The following is a 21,501-nucleotide window of genomic DNA, read 5'->3' as shown; positions in this document are numbered from 1 at the left end:
TCTGGCGCCGCGCCCCGCCCCCGGCGCGATGAGAGGCGTGGAATTCACCCAATAGGAGTCGAGAAGAGCGGAGGGCCCCCAGGGCGCCAGCGAAGGCGGACAGCTTGAACCAGGACTTGGAGAAAGGGGCGCGTTTAACCCACGTGTGGGGCCTCCGGCTGCGAGGGAGGCTCGAGTTCGGAAGGAGAAGAAAGCAGGTCAAGCAAAGCTGGACCCTATGCCCTAACTAACCGGTTTGGCTCAGTGGATGGAGCGTCGGCCTGCGGACTGAAGAGTCCCAGGTTCGATTCCGGTCAAGGGCATGTACCTGGGTTGCGGGCACATCCCCAGTAGGGGGTGTGCAGGAGGCAGCTGATCGATGTTTCTAACTCTCTATCCCTCTCCCTTCCTCTCTGTAAAAAATCAATAAAATATATTAAAAAAAAAAAAAAAGCTGGATCCTAAGCAAGGCCCCAGAGGAGGATTAGCTGTGGTTTGAGAGGCCGAATGCAACGCTTGTAACAGCTGAGGAAGGAAAAGTGTGCCCAGCCATTCATCAGGATGGATAACCGTGTCAGATGAAGGCAATTGTAACGTAACAGGAAACGGCCTTTCTTTTAAGGACCGTCGGAATGAACAGTGTTAGAACCGCCCCCAGTTTTGGACGAGTACTGTGTTCTTAACCACCGGGAAGCCTTGTACGTCCACGTAAAGGTTGCTATTTGTAGGAACGAAACACCCCACTCGAGCCTGGAGGATCTAAGACACGAACCAGGAAGCAGTCTCGATTTCTACCCAGGAGCGGGGCTCAGATAAGGGGTTCCTGAAAAGAACATCCCATATGTCCTTAACTCTGTAGTTTCCAATGAAAGAAGAGCCTTACACCCACTTTTCAGAACAAACCTGATGTTGCCTTTACACACAGCTGCTTTGCTTGGAGCCTGTCAATACGGTTTCACTTGAATTTTACCTGAAGTGCACCTTCCCCACAAATCCTACAACTCCCTTTTGTATGGTGAGGCACCCTGCAGTTCCTCTGGTGGTGAGACGCGGAAATTAAACCGAAACGCGTGGTTTTCCTCTGAGCAGGATGCTAGGGTGATGTCCCAGGTTCTTGTCCAGGCGGATTCGAAGAATGAAGCCACGGACAAAAGGAAAAGGTGGAAATTTATTGGGAAACAAGCACAGACTCCCACGTGGGGAGGGGGTCCCAAAGGGGTAGCCCACTAAGCCCCTTTCCCCCCAGGTTTATAAAGGCTGCAGTTCTTTGCGTCCTGATATTCTCCTCTGGTTGGTCACTATCGCAGCTTCAGAGCTCCAGCCCCACGTGGGGTCTGCCTTTATTCTTCTCCCCGTCCTGTGGTAGAATTCTCTACTCCCGGTGAAAATCTGTTTTCCTCTTTCTCCCTTCTGTTTCCCCCCTTATTGTCTGTGAATGGGTATCTTCCTCTCCCTTTAGGCTGTGGAGCCTTTAGTTCTTTGTGAATGGATGCCTTTTGGCAGTCCCAGCCCCCAGCAAACTTTGCCTCTCCCACGGACCCTCTGTATTTTTAATGTATATTTTTAAATTGATTTCAGAGAGGAAGGGAGAGGGATAGAAACATCGGCTTCCTCCTGCACCACCCCCCCCCCCCCCCCACTGGGGATGAATCCCGCAACACAGGCATGTCCCCTTGACTAGAATTGAACCTGGGACCCTTCAGTCCACAAGCCAGCGCTCTATCCACTGAGCCAAACCAGCTAGGGCAGACCCTCTGTATTTTTAAAACTCCCTAAACCTGCTTATTTTACCCCTAAAAACTCCTTTCAGTGTTTAGTTTCTTTGGTTGCAACGAATCAATAAATCTGACTTGGTTGGGTTGCAGGTTTGTCCCTGGTGGGTTTTCAACAGGTGTGTGCAAGAATTTTTAAAACATGCAATACCTGACTATTTAGTCAGGAGCACTGACGTCTTTTCCCTAAGGCTGTCAAAAAAAAAAAAAAATGACAGCAACTAATTACAACAGCCATTTGGTGTGAATGACTAAAAATTATACCTTTTTGTTAGGTCAGCAAAAATAATATATGTGTGTGTGTGAATGCGTGCACACGCGCAAAACGTTTTTTCCTGAGCCACTTGCAACTATATTGCAGACCTGATGTCCCATCACCCAAATACTTAGTGTAGTTCCTACAAATAAGGACATTTTCCTTCTTAACCACAATACAACCAGCAACATCAGGACATTAATATCGAAGTATTACTACCATCTAACCCTTAGAGTCCATTCATGTTTTGTCAAATGTCCTAGTAACATCCTTTGGAAAAAAAAAGAATCCAGTTCAGAATCACTGTTGCCTTACTTGTATTTCCTTTTTTTATTTAAATTTTATTTTTCAATTACATTTTACATTCAACATTATTTTGTGTTCGTTTCAGGTTTACGGCATAGTGGTTAGATAATACTTACAAAGTGTTCCCCCACTATTTCCAGTACCCATCTGGCACCATACATAGTTATTACAATATAGACTTATTCTCTAAGCTGTGCTTTACGTCTCCATCACTATTTTGTAACTACCAATTTGTACTTCTTAATCTCTCCACCTTTTTTTACCCAGCTCTCCAACCCCTCTCCCCTTTGGCAACCATCAGTCTGTTCTCTGTTTCTGAGTCTGTTTCCATTTTGTTTGTTCATTTGTTTTGTTCTTTAGATTCCACATGTAAGTGAAATCATATGGTATTTGTCTTTGACTTATTTCACTTAGGATAATATCCTCTAGGTCAGTGGTCGGCAAAGTGCGGCTCGCGAGCCACATGCGGCTCTTTGGCCCCTTGAATGTGTCTCTTCCACAAAATACCGACTTCTGTGCATGGGCCATGAAGTTCCAATCGCACTGTACATGCACGCCCGCACGTGGTATTTTGTGGAAGAGCCACACTCAAGGGGCCAAAGAGCCGCATGTGGCTCGCGAGCCGCACTTTGCCGACCACTGCTCTAGGTCCATCCATGTTGTCACAAATGGTGAAGTTTCATTCTTTTTTTTATGGCTGAGTGGTATATATGTATATAATTTCACCACTTTTTTTATCCACTCATCTATTAATGGATACTTCGGTTGCTTCCATATTTTGGCTATTGTAAATAATGCTGCAATGATCACAGGGGTTCATATATTCTAATTAGTGTTTTGGATTTCTTTAGATATATACCCAGAAGTGGAATTGTTGGGTCATAAAGCAGTTCCACTTTTAATTTTTTCGAGGAACCTCCATACACTTTCCCATAGGGGCTGCATCAATCTGCACTCACACCAACAGTGCATGAGGGTTCCCTTGTCTCCACATCCTTGCCAACACTTGATATTTATTCATTGATGATAGCCATTCTGACAGGTATGAGGTGATATCTCATTGGGGTTTTAATTTTCATTTCTCTGATGATTAGTGATATTGACCATCTTTTCATGTCTATTGGCCACCTGTATGTCCTCTTCAGGGAAGTGTCTATTCAGGTCCTCTGCCCATTTTTTTAAGTTGGATTGTGTTTTTGGTGTGGAGTTGCATAAGTTCTATGTAATTTGTGGATATTAACCCTTTATCAGGTATATCCTTGGTGAACATCTTCCATTCAGTAGGTTGTATTTTCATTTTTTTTTATTAACTTTGTTGTGCACAACCTTTTTAGTTTGATATAGTCCTCACTTTTTTCCCTTGCGGGAGGAGATATAACAGAAAACACATTGATGAGATGCCAGATTTGCCTGTTTTCTTCTGGTTTTATAGTTTTGAGCTTTACCTTTAAATCTTTAATCCATTTTGAATTTATTCTTATATATGGTGTGAGGTGGTCTAGTTTCATGTTTTTGCATTATCTGTCCAATTTTCTCAACACCATTTATTGAATAGACTGTCTTTACCCCATTGTATGTTCTTGCCTCCTGTCATTGACCATATGTTGCCTTACTCATATTTCTTTAGTCTCCTTCATTCTGGAATATTTCCTCAGTCTTTCCTTGTCTTTCCTGGCCTTGGCACTATTGAAGACCATAGCTTGTTGTTTTGTAGAAGTTCCTCAATGCAGATTTATCTGTTTTCTCATGACACATCCCCCCCCCCGCCCCCCCGCCCAATGGAGTGAAAACTTCAAAACCCAACATAAAATAATGTTCAGAATAGGTAGATCTAGAGAAAGATTAATAGTTGCCTAGGACTGGATGTTTGAGGGATATAACTGGGTTGAATAATATCTCCCCCAAATTCATGCCCACCCAGAACTTTAGAATGTGACCTATTTGGAAATAGGGTCTTTGCAAATGTCATCAGCTGAGATGAGGTCATAGTAGATGGGGGTAGGGTGGGCTAAACCCAATGACTGCTGACCTTATAACACCATACAGTCTCAGACAGACATAGGGAAAAGGCCATGTAAAGACAGAGGCAGTGAACAAATGAGGCAGCTACAAGCCAAGGAACAGCAAGGACTGCCAGCAGCTACCAGAGGTAGGGAGAGGCTTGGGTAGTTTCTGCCTCAGGGCCTCCAGAAGGAGGCACCCTGACCCTTGATGTAGGGCTTCTGGCCCGCTGAACTAGGGAAGAGTACATTTCTGTTGTTTTAAGCCACCAAGTTTGTAGTAATTTGTTGCAGGAGCCACAGTGAAATGAGACAAGGGGAAAAATGGTGAGTGACCGCTAATGAGTATGGGGTTTCTTTTTGTGGTGAAGAAAATGTTCCAAAATTGTGGTGACAGCTGCACAACTCTGCGAATATATTAAAGACCATTGAATGGTATACTTTAAATGGTGAATTGTTTGATATGTATATTATATCTTAATAAAGCTATTATGTACATAAAAAACCGTATATAAACAAACATATCATAATGCTTTTTACAGTTGCTTTCATTTAAACATTTTTTAGTGTTTAAGATTATACAACTCCCATATAGAGAAAACAAAATTAAAATAGGAACACTGCTTCACAAATTAAAAAAAAAAATCATTAACACATCTAAAATAAAGAATGAATAGAACTTAGCAGTCTGTTTTATTAAAAAATATTTAATATTACCAGATAAAAACATTGATGGTGACAGCTTTATATAGCTCATTCCATACATTTCATAATGTAAACGGGCAAAACATTAGTAGGAAGAAATGAGTAGATGGGTTTGTGAAAGACTTGTTGACTTCACAAAAGCAGTAAGAGATGACAAATATGCAATTCAAATTATTACAAAACTTTTTGATACAATGGGATCAAATATCTCTGATGTATCTTGCTAAGGAAATCATGTACCTTTTAATCCATTAGAAGTTCAAAATTAACACTGATATTGTATAATTATCAGTGCTATTCTAGTGACCTATAAATTTGCTATAAATAGCTTTATTTCTGGCTAGTCAATCATTTTATTATAGTTGGATTTTATTTGAAGTGAGGACTGCAGAGACATAATCATTTTTTAAGCCCTGGGTAAAACAATGACAAATTAATAATGGGTGCTAAGCATGACATTTCTGTTTAAAAGATGGAATATATTTAATTGGATTGAATATATTTCATCAGGAGTTTGGTACATTTTTAAGTCCCAAAATGCGATTATGAAGTTTGTGAGAAGTATGCGCATGCCTCGACTCACTCTGCCTTGCTTTTAAAAATGGAACACATTTGGCACTAAATGGAACAAATGAAGACAAGCAAATCTATGGGAGACTACTATTTTTTAGTTCTTGACTAAACTGAAACAAACAGCCTATAGCACTTCTGTGATGTATGAAAATAGAATCTAGAGCTAAGATGAGACTGTTCACTGATGAGCCAATCTCCCACTCTGTCATAATCATAGTTACAAATGCGAAATTCATTTAAGAAAAATTCATATTTTCACCAAATGCTTAGTGTTTTTCAAGTTTTCTTGCTAGATATGTTCATGATTACGTGGACAGCTAAAATGTGGTCTTTGAATTAAGGAAATATGATTTTATAGGGATCTTTCTTTACTTGAAATTTCCTTAAAAACACACACACACACAAAACAAAAACAAAAACAAAAACAAAAACAAAAACCAACCCAAAACCCACCAAACTAAAACTTTGTAACCAACTCTTGGAACAAAGTATTGGTGGCCATATTTTTGAGTCTCCAATAAGTCTTGAAGTCCACTCATTTTTCATGTTTCAAGGGTTTCTTCATTTGCTCCACAAGTATCAACAACACAAATTAAACAACTTGTTACTGGAAAAGCTCGAACTTTGGAGTTGGCAAACCATTTATCTGTTTCAGTATTATATTCAAGGATGTGTCCCAATCGACCCACACCTTGAAAACCAGCCAAGACATAAACTATAGAGCCAACTGCTGCACACTTCACTGTTACACCCTTCCATGGCATCGGTGAGACCATCTTCCATTCATTTAACTTAATATCATAATATTCCACATTGTCCAGGCCACCTTTAAAAGAATAAAACAACACGAACTACATGAACAATTCTAAGATCTCTTAAAGTAATAATTCTTTTCATTTTTCTAACATTTTATTATGATAATGTTCAAGCATGCAGAAAAGGTTTAAGAATCTTATAATGCCCACACATCTATTCTTACCTTAACACAACAGAAGTTATTTTATTGTTACATTTAAGTAATGCTTAAAGGTGCTGACTAAAATGAGGTTTGTGGAATAATCTATAGATTCAGTCCAGAGTCTCCATTATTTAAAGCAATTATTTAAGATTTTAGTACATTATTTAAGAAAATAAAGCTCTGGCCAGTACGGCTCAGTTGGCTGGGCATTGTCCAACCAAAAAGGTTGCTAGCCCTAGCCAGTTTGGCTCAGTGGATACAGTGTTGGCCTGGGGACTGAAGGGCCCCTGGTTCGATTCTGATCAAGGACACATGCCTAGGTTGTGGCTCGATCCCCAGTAGGGGGAGTGCAGGAGGCAGCCAATCAATGATTCTCATCAGTGATGTTTCTATCTCTCTTTCCATCTCTCTTCCTCTCTGAAATCAATAAAAGTATATTATTAAAAAAAAAAAAGGTTGCCAGTTCGATTCCCAGTCAGGGCACAAGCCTAGGTTGGGGGCTCAAGGGGGGGTATAGGAGGCAGCCACCAATTGATGTGTCACTCTCTCTCCCCCTCTCCCTTCCTCTATCTCTAAAAATCAATTAAAAATCTTTAAAAAAAAAATAAGGTCAAATTTACTCATTTAATAAAATAGTGATACTAATATTTTCATGCAATGTTTAAAAATGTTAGGAAAGTTTGCCATTCAGAGCCTGGATACAAGTCCTAAAACCTGTACTTTAAAAGTTTTTTAAAAGTTCAAATATTTCTATTATTCAATAGTTCTTAAAACTAGTGATACCAAACCCCAGAGAACATTTAGGAATGTGTAGAAGCTGTCTGGGACTGTTACAATGACTGATGGCCATTACCCACATTTCATGGAAAAGGATGTTAAATGTACTCCAATGTTTCCATCTACACTAATAAAAGAGAAACATGCAAATTGGTATCACTCTGCTACGCCCACCAACCAATTAGAGCGACTATGCAAATTAACCCAATAAAGATGGCGGTTAATTTGCATACACAGGCATGGAGTGAAGACTGGGTCCCGGGAGGTGGAGGAAAACCGGTGCCGGCAGCCAGGGGAAGGAAGGCCTATTGTGCGAATCTTCGTGCAACGGGCTTCTAGTAAACTATAAGCCATAAAAATAAGCATAATGATGTATTGGATAAACCCTTATATTTAGATTTTAAGAAATGTTTCCATAATTTAAGATAAGGAAGTATCATCAAACTCATTGGGAAAGTTGAACAGTGAATTAACACCACCACACACCTAAGCCATTCTGACCGCCCACAGCAAATATCTTATCTTTCACAAACACCAGTCCATGATTCTTCCTGGCCTCAATCATTGGACACAGCTCAGTCCATCTGAAAAAATAAAAGAAGGTTTTTAGAGTACTGTTCACACACAATATTAATTTATAAGAAAGACCTGTTACCCCAACTAAGTGCTCACTTACCAGTCACATATGTGTGTGTATGTGTGTGTGTGTGTGTGCACGGTGCACATATACATACACACACAAACCTGGAAGGCTAGAAAACAAAAGCTTTACAGTGGTTTTGAGTAATTTATTTATAGGTGGGTAAATACAGATTTTATTCCCTTCAACTCTGATAGGATATGACATATAGGACATATTTGAGATTATTAACATGTCTTTGGAAGAAATCCATTTCCTGTAGTTCACAATAACTTGTAAAATGATAACAAAAAACAAGGGAAAGGTACATAAGAGACTAGAAAGCACAAACACGTCACATGTGGTGTTATTAATATTTATATATGAATAAGTAAAACAAATTTATTACGGGCCTCTAGCACCAGCAAATTAGTAATATCTATTACTATTCACATGTTCATCTTCAAATTTACACTTAGGACTTTAGCCAGCCCTAGTAACAAAAGTGCTATCATTCTGTTAAGTTTAATAACTTATTAGTATGTTGCTGTGTTCACAGCCACTACAACAAATACTGAGATTGAGATATAAATGTGGATACAAGTGTTGAAGGACACTAATTCACAGGTAACAGCATTATATTCATACACATCATAGACAATGTGGTTAGCTGTTTTTTTCTGAGATTCAATCCTTTCTTTTGCATATACTCTCATATACACAATTGACATTTGTGTTTGTGAAGATGGTACTGGCACACAGGGGTTGTGTGCATAATAGCTAATAACCAAAATGCTCCAATCAACAACAAAAGAAAAAAATTGGCATAAGCGTTAACCCTCTAGTATGGTTATTTCTATTTCTTCTTTTAAACAATGTAATAAATGTAACTTTTAAAAACATAATTAAGGCATAATGATTAACTATGAAATAGTAGTAACTTATTTGTTGCCTTATATTTATTTTTAAAAAGTGGTTTGGCAGTCACCATTCTCAATTTCAGAGTACTCTGTAAAGTGAGGTTGGCAACGCTGCTCCTGCTTTTCAGGATAAACACACATGCCTGTCCAGCTGAAAAGACCAGCACACAGCTTGGTAGTCGGAGAGCCAGCACCAGGCCTCACTGCCTCTCCATGCAGTGAGCTTTATAGAGTAAGCTATCCAAGTACAATCAACACAATATTTGATTTGGAAAAATTCAATATATACAAAGCCCTCTCTTCTTCAAATATGTCCATGGTATAAAGGGCATGTTTTTATGTATATACTAGAGGCCTGGTGCACAAAATTTGTGCAAGGGTGTGTGTGTGTGTGTGTGTGTGTGGGCGGGGGGGGGGGGGGGGTCCCTCAGCCCGGCCTGCACCCTCAGGGAATGTCTGACTGCCAGTTGCGGGTTTGTGGGTCTGCGGGAGGCGACTGGTGGGGCACTTGCTGGCCGGCCCCGCCCCCCGATCGCTGCCACCACTGCCGCCTGTTGGTTGTCTCCCTCTAGGGGGGCAGACGTTTGCCCCTTGGTGGTCAGTGTGCATCATAGCGACCAGTCATTCCACTGTTTGGTCAATTTGCATATTAGGGTTTTATTATATAGGATAAGTTTCCTGAAGGTTTACAATATGGAAGTTTCACAATTTTAATTTCTTAAAATTCTGACTGCAGAGGTTTTATTTCAGACCTTCCAATTAAACACAGTCTAGTTACAAAATACTTAAGAAAATTGTCAAAACTGGGAAGAAAATTTTGTAAAAAGCATGGATGGACCGATCACAGTAGAAAGAAAATCTTAGTAATATATAACTTATTTTTCATTTTGAGAGTTGGATAATTATAGTCACACTTTTTTCACTTAAGAAAATTTAAGGGCATTGAAGAGGATATGAAAAATTTAACATACAAGCTCAATATATACAAAAAATGCTAAGTTGTGTAAGTTTTAAAATATTCCCTAAACTGAATATAATCACCTAGTTTTTTAAAAAAATTGAGGTTACAGAATTCCTTTAATGTTTACTCTGCTAATATGAACAAGAATATATTGATTTACATTGATACTGCCTGAACAAATTTAAAAGCCCGGAGTTTACATGGTATGGGTCCTACTTTAAGAGATTTTTTAGAGATGAAAAAAGAATTAGGCGGCAGGATGAATGAGACTAGTTTTCCAATCAGTATGCTGCAACACTTTTTGAGCACAGGGCTTATGGGAGGTAAAGTAGAGACTGATCTACTGATCTAGGAGGGAGGACAGCTGATATACACTCCTGTGGGTGGGGCAAAAAAGGGTAGATAGATAGTTGAATTGGTGGATGATAAGATGAGGATAAGCCAGTGTGCTCTGGCAAGTACAAAGGTAAATACAAAGGTACATTTTGAAAGGAGTAATAAATCTGGATGATTTCAAGAGATTGCCTAGTCTCAACACTGGGCAAAAGACAAATTTCAAGATACATTGCACTCAATTCTATTTCTAACACTGGTAACCAGATGAGCAAAATATGAGTAAACAAACTATTGTTAACTGCATTTTTGCTTGGTAAAGGAGTTACTGATTATGCTTCTCTAAGCCCTTAAAAGCAGGTGGGAAGCATAAATAAATAAATAAGTGCACATGACTGGTCATATTTTATAATTAAATTGTTACTCTTAATAAAAAAAAAAAAAAAAAAAAAGCAACAGCTGGAGTGGAAGACTTTTATGTTTTGAAGTCTGGCAATATTTCCTAAATGTAAAACTTGAGCACAAGAGAGTTGGTGCCGTTCTTTGGCATAACGTTTCAGTTGAAAGTATTTACCCAACATCTTGTTCTGGGTAAAGGAAGAATAATCCTTCCAAAAAGCAGGTGAATTTTCTCATTGAAGTTCTTGGGATATTTCTGAGTATCACTAGGACATCATCTGTGTTCATGTCCTCACTAGTTCCATGTCACTGTCCTTATCACTGCCCTTCCTATTAAATAATTAGCATATTTCCTCTGGCGACATTCGATGGGTTTCATCATTAATTACAAGATCAGAAAAACTGGCTAATCATTTATTTCTTTAGCATTTTGCTTTTCAAAAACCAGTTGATTTAAGAATAATTTTGTGTAATAAAAATGAATCTAAACATACTTTCCTAAGCACAAAACTCACAAAAGGCATTATACCTAGGGTTATGATTTATTACTATTTCTAATTAAACATATAATATTTCTTAATTAAAGGCAAATTTACTACTGATCCTAATTTCCCCCCTCCTCCCCTACATTTCCTGACCTCTAAAAGAAGTTATTTCATGAGTTTGATCAAGCAGTCACTTGTCTCATCATTCATAGACATTCATTGCCTACAAGGAGGAAGAGAAAGAGAAGGGCTGCCACAGGGTATAAACTGAAGCCGTTTCTTAAGGTGCAGAGAAAGGGTCCAGGCTGTAAACATTTAAAACTGTGTGTACATTCTTACAATTAGAGCTAAATTCTCCCGTTGGGCTCTTTTTGACACATCTTTCACTGAGCTTAAAGGATACAATACTATGAAATAGAATTTTAAATCCATACATACGTTTCTGTGGCAGGATCATAAACTTCACAGGAATTCAACACTCGGCCAGAAACATTGTTTCCTAAACTTCCACCGCAAACATAGATTAGGCCATTGGCTTCCACCATCCCGTGGCTGCAGCGCTGGGTCAGCATGCTGGGCTTTGTGTGCCAGCTCTCAGTTCTCGTGTCATAACACTCAAATAAATACAGAGCCGAGTTTCCTGGAAAAGAAGAAGGCCCATCATGCTTGATGGAGTGTGTGTACAGGCTTGGAGCGAGCTGACTGTAGAGGGAGTCAGTTACTGGAAGAAAGAATTTACAGAGTCTTTTCTAGACTCAACAACAGCAACACAATGCAGGAATAGTTAGTACAGACCTTGGAAAATATTCACAGAAGGATCTGTGGAGAGACTTATATATTGTAATTGCATTTTAGGAAAAGATTTGGTTTGATTTCAAAAGAAAATTAAATAAGGAACTTTATGGATGTCCTCCAGCCCAGTAGTGCATGATGGGAATTATCCAAACTTGAAATGTTTATATATAGCATACATATTTACAGATGATAAACCCATGCCTTAAAATATGAAAACTACTATGTGATAATGTTCTGAGGCTTACCATATAATATTCTATGACAGCCACTGCACCACTAACAATACTACTCTTTCTGACTTCTCTCGGTGGTTGTATGGTAAGCCCAGAGAAGTCATGCTGGTCCATTCTTGAGTATATTATCAAGGTACTGTTGTATGTTTCAGTGGTTGAGCATTGACTCAGGAACCAAAAGGTCCTCCAGTTTGATTCCCCATCAGGGCACTTGCCTGGGTTGTGGGCTAGTTCCCCAGGAGGGGGTGTGCAGGAGGCAGCCAATCCATGATATTCCTCTCTCATCGATGTTTCTATTTCTCTCTCCCTCTCCCTCCCTCTCTCTCTAAAAATTAATACCAACAAATTTTTTAAAAACTAGACATATTTTTTAAAAAATGGACATAATCTAGGAAGTTGAAGCTCTTTTAAAGTACTGATTCATAAATAAGGTAAGCCTTCAGGGAAATGGGCTCTAAAATGTAACATATCCATTTATGTCAAAAAATATCTGAATAAATAACATCAACTGTTTATTTAAATATGAAAGCCAAGGTACTTGGCTTTAAAACACATGCCCCAAACAAAAACACTGAGAAAGTCCTTACCGACTTCAGAACCTCCAGATGTATAAATTTTGCCCTCTGCGGCACAGGCAGCGAGGCTGTCTCTAGGTGTTGGGGGGCCCAGTTTGGAATACCAGCTATCCTTCACCACATTATAGCAGTCCATTCGTTTTATGGGGAAGAGCTGAGAGCCACCCAAAATGTATACAACATTGTCCCAAAACACGCATGCTGCATCTCTTCGTTTTTCAAAGGGGCAGCGGATGTCCGTCCAGCTATAATCCTGTAACAGGAAAGGACAGGAAGCTTTCAGTAACAGAAAAGTATAATTGAAAAAGATCAAGACATAGTTGAGAAAATACAAAACACAAGAATATGTTAATTTACTAGAATACATATAAAAATGTTTGGCTTAGACTATTATCTAATGGTGTGATTTTTTTCCAGAATGTTGGCAGAGGGCAAGAAGAAGACAGTGGCTGCTTTGGGTCTTTTCTGGCTCTAAAATAAACTTTAATGCACCTAGATGTATTGTCATCACCCAGTCTTCCATTCTTTCTGTTACTGAGGATAATAATACAGGAAAATTCTAAAGTAAGCAAAGTAGTTTGTTATTTAAAAACAACAACAACAACAACAACAACAACTTTTCTTCAAGTGTAAATATCCTCATCCTTTCCCTGCCAGATGTATAGAGTTATAAAGAATCAGTGGTTGCCCTGGCCAGAGTGGCTCGGTTGGTTGGAGCATCTTCCTGTACACTGAGGGTGATGGGTTCAATCCCCAGTTGGGTGTGTACAGAAGGCAACCAACTGCTGCAATATTCTCTCTCTCTCTCAAATCAATAGAAAACATATCCTCAGGCAAGGATTTAAAAAAAGAATCAATGGTTAATATGAAGTTTAAACTGCCATTATCCTACTGATGTCTAAAGCTAGAAGGTATTTTGGAGACTTCTGTGAGATATCTTCTGTAAACATTGAGTTGAGCCAGTAGTCAGCCAGACGCTTAAAGCCATGACATTTACTATGAAATACTTGAATACGCTAGTTCTCCATTATCCATGATGGATTTGTTCCAAGAGCCCCAGTGAATGCCTGAAACTGTGGATAGTACTAAATCCTATATACACTATGTTTTTTCCTATGCATACATATGGTAAAGTTTAACTGATAAATTAGGCACAGTAAGGGATTAACAATAACTAACAATAAAATAGAATTATAATATAATACCTAACTGAATGTGGAATCTTCTCAAAATATCTTAAAAAAATTTATCCTCATCCAAGGATATTTTTCTCATTGATTTTTACATAGAGTGAAAGGGAGGGAGGAAGAAGGTGGCAGCAAGAGTGAAAGGGGGGAGAGTGGGGAGAAACATTGATGTGAGAGAGACACATTGATTGGTTGCCTCCTGCTCTCGCCCCAACCAGGGCCAGGGATTGAACCTACAACCTGCAACTGAGGTATGTGCCCTTGACCAGAATCGAATCCGGGACCCATCAGTCTGAGGGCCAATGCTCTAACCACTGAGAAAACCCGGCCAGGGCTCAAAATATCTTATTGTACTGTACTAACTCTTCTAGGGATGATGTGAGAAGATACAAAATTTATGTGAGGAGGTGGAGTGAGGTGAACGACAGAGGCATTGTGACGGAGCATTAGGCTACTACTGACTTTCTGACTATACATCAAAAGGAGGATCATCTAGCCATGACTAATGAAGTGTTTATTTCTGCAATTTTCCATTTAATATTTTTTTTTTCATTTAATATTTTCAGACCAGGGTTGACTGCAGATAACTGAAATGACAGAAAGTGAAACCACAAACAAGGGGCACTATTGTAATCTGTTCTGAGTAGTCTTGGAAACTCACTTTTTTCTTTCCAATGATTAGAAATTGGCACAATGAGGGCTGTTCATAGCACACTCTTTCCTCACTATGTTTGGTGACATCCAAGGACACCTGTGCCCTTTTTCTGGGAGAATGAACCCATAGGTACGGCACCTATGATCCTTCCTTTCTGAGCAAGGAAGCTATAGTGTTCCTGCTGTTTTCTGAAAATGGCTGGAAATAATTAGGGTCAGACAGAAAGCCAAACAATTCCCAACCTCACCAAGTAAAGCAGTGTGTGTGATTACTAATGTTTAGTTCCCTTTGGGAAAATATATCAAGTGATATCTATGATGCTAGTATCCCTATATCTGATGCAAGCATTCATCAGATTAGAGCAAAGTATCATAGGAAATGTTTTATTAAGGTTTCTTAGCAAAAGGAAGAGTCCCTGATAGAGAAAACCTTGACTTCTAGTGTTGATAAACATTCTGCTTTTTAGGTGACCAGAAAAACAAAACCTTAATCTAATTTTTATTCTCAAATTAGGATCTATGTGATGTGTCCTCCTGGGTTACTGTGTGGTATGTGTATTGGTAAGCACACAAAACTACATGATAAACATAACACTTTCCCAAAACTTCAGTTTTCCTCAATGGACATTGAAAAATGGGGGAAAATATGAAATTTTTTTTTTCCTTAGGGAAACTACATACCACAGAATGAAAAATAAAAAGAGAGAAAACGACTATATGCTACAGGGAGCGAATCCCTCAAAAGTAAACTAATGGTTCTCCTACATATTCTGCAGATCTATTCATAATTACTATCTCACCAAGCTCATTAGCAGAGAAATACAATTTTATTACTAAGATAAATTGTTAGCTCAGTAAATCTGAAGTCTTCCCACTCTTACATCCAACTTATATTTATTAGAAAACAAGATGGCAACTTTTCCATAGTTTCTAAAGATGTCCTCAAGAACACTGTTTCCATGCTCTTCCTTATTTAATTTAGGGTGAGAAAACTGGTCATATATCCTTTTAATGATCTCCAAGACCTGCTACTCTTCAAATTAAAAATAACTGCCCATGTAGAAGCTGGGATTAAAACAAACAAAATACCTTTTCTTTTAGCTAGATGAGCTTAAAGATTTAGACATTAGGATATGAGGTTCCAAAGAATGAATTCCAGAGTATGATAACTGAATAGTTCTAACTTTCTAATACTACTCAGGGACTTGAGTAGGGAATTAATGGGTGCTCATAGGTACCTGTCACACAGGGCTTTGTTAGGCTTCAAATTTAACAATTAAAATAAAATTGCTCTCTTGAAATTATAAGCCCATGAGGAAAGCAGTACATGTGTGACATAGGACAAGGCACATGCTTCTATTTACTTGCAATTTGGGCTATAATTTCTTCAGAAATCTTCAAGATTTTAAATTGTCCAATTCTCCAAATACTGTCATTGGTCACTGTACATGTTAGACACTACGCTTGATAAATACTAGCTGTCCTATATAATAAAGGGCTAATATGCAAATTGACCAAATGGCAGAATGACCGGTCACTATGATGTGTACTGACCACCAGGGGGCAGATGCTCAATGCAGGAGCTGCCCCTGGTGGTCAGTGCGCTCCCACAGGGGGAGCGCTGCTCAGCCAGAAGCTGGGCTCACAGCTGGCGAGTGTAGCGGTGGTGGTGGGAGCCTCTCCCACCTCCATGGCAGTCGGACATCCCCCGGGGGGCTCCCAGACTGCGAGAGGGTGCAGCCAGAATTGAGGGACCCCCCAACCCGGGAGTGCACGAATTTCGTGCTTTGGGCCTCTAGTATATAATATTCTGCTTAATTGTTCATCTTCTAGGCAGAAAGTAAAATGACCTTTGCAAAGATTTTTTTAAAATTTCTTTTCTATTTTTAAATGCTGTTCACTTAGATGGGTTTTTTTTAGTACATTTTTATTGATTTCAGAGATGAAGGGAGAGGTAGAGAGAAACATTTCTGATGAGAGAGACTCACTGATCAGCTGCCTCCTATACGCCCCCTACTGGGAACTGAGCCTGCAACCCAGGCATGTGCCCTTGACTAGAATCAAACCTGGACGCTTCAGTCAGCCAGCCGATGCTCTAGCCACTGAGCCAAACCAGCTAGGGCAAGAATTTCAATCTAGAATGAAAAATGGACTTTATTTTAGCCAAAATGTACTGTTTTACATTTGGGCTCATTAAATCTATGTCAGGGTTAAGTACACCTGTGTTTGAACATATCTGACTTTGACTGTATGTATGTACGGGAGGAGGGGAGCTCATGATCTTTTTTTTTTTCTGTGTGTGTGTGTATGGGTAGACCTCCCTGAGAAGTCTATTTAATCCCTCCAATCTACTTACTACCCTCATCTGAAATAGACTCCTGAAACGGTGATTTGATGCTTGCCCTTTAGAAACTTATTATACTGCCTAGCAGGTAATATATAGAGTTGAGGAAGCAAGCATAGAGGGCAGAAAAATAGATGGGAAGTAAGGATGGTCAGTTCAGTGGGAATGAGAGCCAGTCTTATCCTAGTGATGGGACCACTCCCAACCTGGGCCTGCATGCAGGTGAAGGGTTACTCACGGCTCCTCGCACTCCTAGGCTACAGGGCAAGCTAGCGGGACATGCAGCTTTCTTGTTAGCAACAAGATGGATGAATAGTACTAGAGGCACAGTGTATGTATGTGGGCAGCGCTGTTACCCTAAAAATAGAATTTAATTCAGTTAAGTTTAATTGAGGTTATCTAGTCCATGCATTTAGCTGCTGAGCAGACATGAAAATGGAAAGCCTGGAAAAGACACAAGTAGAAGGATTTCTCAAGTTTTCACACATCACACACACAGGGTGTCCCCCTAAAATGATACACACTTTCATAGCTGACAGTTCTATTTTGAAAATGAAATATATTTTTAATAAACACTGCCTTTATAATTATCCCAAATGTGTGTATACATTTTTTTGGGACACTGTATATATGCAACCACACATACACACGCAGACACTCCCTTGTATAAAGTTCTGTCTTCCCAGACCTCATCAGCTTTTCTTGCTTCTGCTGTGATATACCACTATGTAGACTTTTTTGAGTTCAAGACTCCTTCTCTTTTTGTAGGCTTTTCCATCAGATTTCCTTTCTCTGAATCCACAGCACACTGATGTAGCACATTGTGTGATTTCCCAGTTGTGGGGTAATGCTACAGGACAGTGAGACGCTTTTTGAGGTGAGGGGCTGCAACGTTTTCTCTAAATGCCTCAAGGCAAAAACATCAGTCTACTATTTTTCCTGAGAGTAAGACTAACTTTATATAGTCTGTATTCTGAAAACACCCAAATCCTCAAAAAACAGAAACACTACAGATGTAGGTTTTAATAATCAAGATAACCAAAATCCAAAAGGAAAGAAATACCTTTTTTTTTTTTTAAATGTATTTTATTGATTTTTTACAGAGAGGAAGGGAGAGAGACAGAGAGTTAGAAACATCGATGAGAGAGAGACATCGATCAGCTGCCTCCTGCACATCTCCCACCGGGGATGTGCCCGCAACCCAGGTACATGCCCTTGACCGGAATCGAACCTGGGACCCTTCAGTCCGCAGGCCGATGCTCTATCCACTGAGCCAAACCGGTTTTGGCAGAAATACCTTTTATTTTTAAGACTTAAAAATAAATCCTAACTATATTTTGGATTATTTTGAGAGGAAGCCATGCAAAACTAGGGAAAACGGGGTTTAGAAAAAAGGAGAGCAAAATGAACAAAATGGTAAACCACCTGAAGATTTCTTGCAGAAACCTCAAGAAGTTAATCTGCGTTTAAGATAACCAAATTGCCGAAACCGGTTTGGCTCAGTGGATAGAGCGTCGGCCTGCAGACTGAAAGGTCCCAGGTTCGATTCCGGTCAAGGGCATGTACATGGGTTGCGGGCACATCCCCAGTGGGAGGTGTGCAGGAGGCAGCTGGTCGATGTTTCTCTCTCATCGATGTTTCTGACTATCTCCCTTCCTCTCTGTGAAAAATCAATAAAATATATTTAAAAAAAAAAAAAAAGATAACCAAATTATAAGCACTTTCTCTTAAGCCATTATTTGACATCTTAGTTTCTAAGAGCTGTCAAAAAAATAAATCACAGAACTATGGCAATAATCTGTATCGAAAGCAGGTTTATGTCAGATGCCAGAACATTCCTAGAAGTAGTTTCATGAAAAATACATAGGCCCACTTTTGGCTTCACTTATTTTACAAGGTCTCAAAGAACATAGCTCTGAGAAACGAATAACCTTGGGCACTGAGCTAGGCTCTGTGTGAAGGAGCTGAGGGTCTCACATACGTCAGTTAACCTCTCAGGGTGTGTGTTTCCTTGTCTGTAAAACAAAGAGGCAACGAGATGATCTCAGGGCTCCTTCCTTTCAGCCCCCAAATCCAACGACGTTGGGGTCCAAATGAATTAGAATATGTCAATAACAAAGAGCTACTATTAATTTATTCATTACCGAGCACTTCCCTTTGCAGGAATTACGTTGAAATATCTTAAAACATTACCATATTTCCTCAATAACCCTAGGAGGTAATATCCTCATTTTACAGAAAACAAAATCTTCAAGATGTTGTCAAAGGTCACAGAGTTAGAGAGTGGTGAATCCAAGATTTAGGTCTAATCATATCTCTGCCTCCAAAGCTGTGCCCGCTCCTACATTGCCCGCTTCTCCGAAAATCGTGTGTGGCAGCCTAGAAAGAACACTGGGTTGGGAGTGAAGTAATCTGGGTTCTTCTTGTTCCCGTTGTGTTTCTAGCTAAATGCCTGGGAATTTGACTGAACATTGAGAAACCTCAAGAGTCTCATCTATAAAATCAGGCAGTTGGCAGGATGGCCGCTTAGGCGCTGTACTGCCTCCACATCTTACCACTTATACACACAATGCGAAACCACTAAAACCACAGCTTCTGTAAAAACAGGGACTTCCCCAGGTCTCTGTGTGATATGTGGCCCAGGGTTTAGCATGTTTAAGGGAATGTTTGTATTGATTGACAGGCCACTTTAGTAGGGAAAAGTATATCTCATCCAACTGAGTCACCTTCAGTATTGACCTTCTAAAGATCAAAGGTTGTAGATATGACACGTGACTCCTAGTTTAAACCAGTTCCTCACTGCAGCACTGAACTTAAATTACACTGACTCCAGTGGCGAGGGACAGGGAGATCTGTGACCAACCAACAAATGATGTCATATATGTAAAATGAGAGGATTGGAATGATGTTCACTAATTATTAATCACTGTCTTTTGATGTTGGGAGCACTTCAGCTGTCTCCTTCAGATCTTAGTATATTTGAATTTCTGACAATGAGCATGTGTTACTTTTTTTTAAACAGAAAAAGTAAATATGAGAACCAGACAAATGGTACCAAAAGCATGGTACAAGGAAAACAACACCTTCTTTCACTTATAATAGTGCTAAATGCTTTAACAGAAACATAAAATTTAAAACTAAGTAAAGGCTTTATGAATTGAAAAACATAGAGTTATACTACGAGGCTGGATTTCAACTACAGGGTGGGTCAGAAATAGTCTCTGCCTTCCTGCCATGTAGCACTCTAGTGAGGGCCCTCCAGTTTTCCAGAAGCTAACACGTGATCGTGCCAAGTGATTTTACGGGCTATACCCATTGCGAAATGCATTCATTGTCACACAAATATTGCTGGGAATATACTAACCACCAAAGTCCAGAAAGGAATTTAATAATCAGCCATTAGGAGAAAATACTCTTACAACTTAAGCTCTTTAAGAAATATAGCATTGTGGCTAGAGAAATAAAAAAAGGCTTCCACAGTTGGAGTGGGTAGGGAATGACTGTGTGGTTGTAAGCTGATAGATAAAATTATGAAAAAACTAAATGGGTATTTCTCAGCTGTTAATGAGTAGTTAACATGAGCAAGGAGTCTGAAATGAGGCCAGAGACCAGCTCAAAGAGAATTACTAATTTAAGAATCACTGCCTTGGCTGGTTTAGCTCAGTGGATAGAGCCTCAGCCTGTGGACTGAAGGGTCCCGGGTTTGATTCCAGTCAAGGGCACATGCCTGGGTTGCGGGCTCGATTCCCAATTGGGGGTGGGCGCGCAGGAGGCAGCCAATCAATGATTCTCTCTCTCTCTCTCTCTCCCCCCCTCTTTCTTCCTCTCTGAAATCAATACAAATATATTAAAAAATATATATCACTGCTGCTTTAGATCACAAAATGTTCTTCCTACCTGCTCTCAAACTAAACACCTACCACTAAAAAACAAAACTCAAACCTGAACTACACAGAAATTTAAGTATGAAATGAAACTCAGTCCAAAAATCAAACCTGACATGAATATTGTGCTCAATAACAGCCCTTCTCCTTTGAGTATAAATAGATGAGATAGTAGGTAAATTCCACTGCCAGCAACCTGCCAGTTATTTCAACACAAGATTTGTCTTTAGATAAATTTTGACATGTAATTTTTTAAATTTTAATTTATTTTTCCATCACCTTTTATCCCCTCTATGCCCTCTACCACCTCCACCCATCCCCTTCCACCCATAATCACCACACTGTTGCCCAACATGTAATTTTTAATCTTGTCACAGGAAGGCATATTACACTTTAAATGATTATCTCAAATCCCCAAATGCAGTAACATACTCATTTAATAAAATGTTCTCACCAGTGGGACAAACACCGACTCTGTCTCAGATGTGCAGAGTACAGGAGATAATGCAGATGGCCAAGAGGTTTGGAAGAGGTAGGGAAGGCGAACAGAAAAAAATGAAGATGGTGAGTCTTTTTATATTTGAATATGGAAAAACTAAGGATGGCAAGGAGAACCTGAGTGAACACAGATCAAAAAAAGAAAAAAAAAAGGGGAGTCAAGTGAACATAATGGATATTCACATAAATCCTAAAATTTAAACTTTTTGTTAATAGACCAGAAAACTGAAGTCTAGCAAAGCTAATTGACTTGCTTAAGTCATAAACCTAGATGTGAAATGTCTTTCT

At 39.4% G+C, this 21,501-nt stretch overlaps 1 protein-coding gene across 1 annotated transcript in view; it reads right to left on the bottom strand.

The window, feature by feature from the left end:
- Positions 1 to 5,004: 5,004 nt before the first annotated feature.
- The window catches only part of KLHL7 (kelch like family member 7), a 46,398-nt gene continuing 29,901 nt past the window's right edge, over positions 5,005 to 21,501 (bottom strand). Inside the window, exons 8-11 of the mRNA XM_081102149.1 lie at positions 12,659 to 12,899; positions 11,482 to 11,683; positions 7,813 to 7,910; positions 5,005 to 6,417 (exon numbers count right to left, since the gene is read on the bottom strand). Of these exons, the coding sequence (XP_080958275.1) occupies positions 6,134 to 6,417; positions 7,813 to 7,910; positions 11,482 to 11,683; positions 12,659 to 12,899 (825 nt within the window). The 3' untranslated portion in view covers positions 5,005 to 6,133. The remainder of the gene's footprint in view (positions 6,418 to 7,812; positions 7,911 to 11,481; positions 11,684 to 12,658; positions 12,900 to 21,501) is intronic.

This window comes from Myotis nattereri (assembly GCF_964212035.1).
Source record: "Myotis nattereri genome assembly, chromosome: 11".
NCBI classification, from domain to species: domain Eukaryota; kingdom Metazoa; phylum Chordata; class Mammalia; order Chiroptera; family Vespertilionidae; genus Myotis; species Myotis nattereri.
This window is presented reverse-complemented; position numbering and strand designations above follow the sequence as displayed.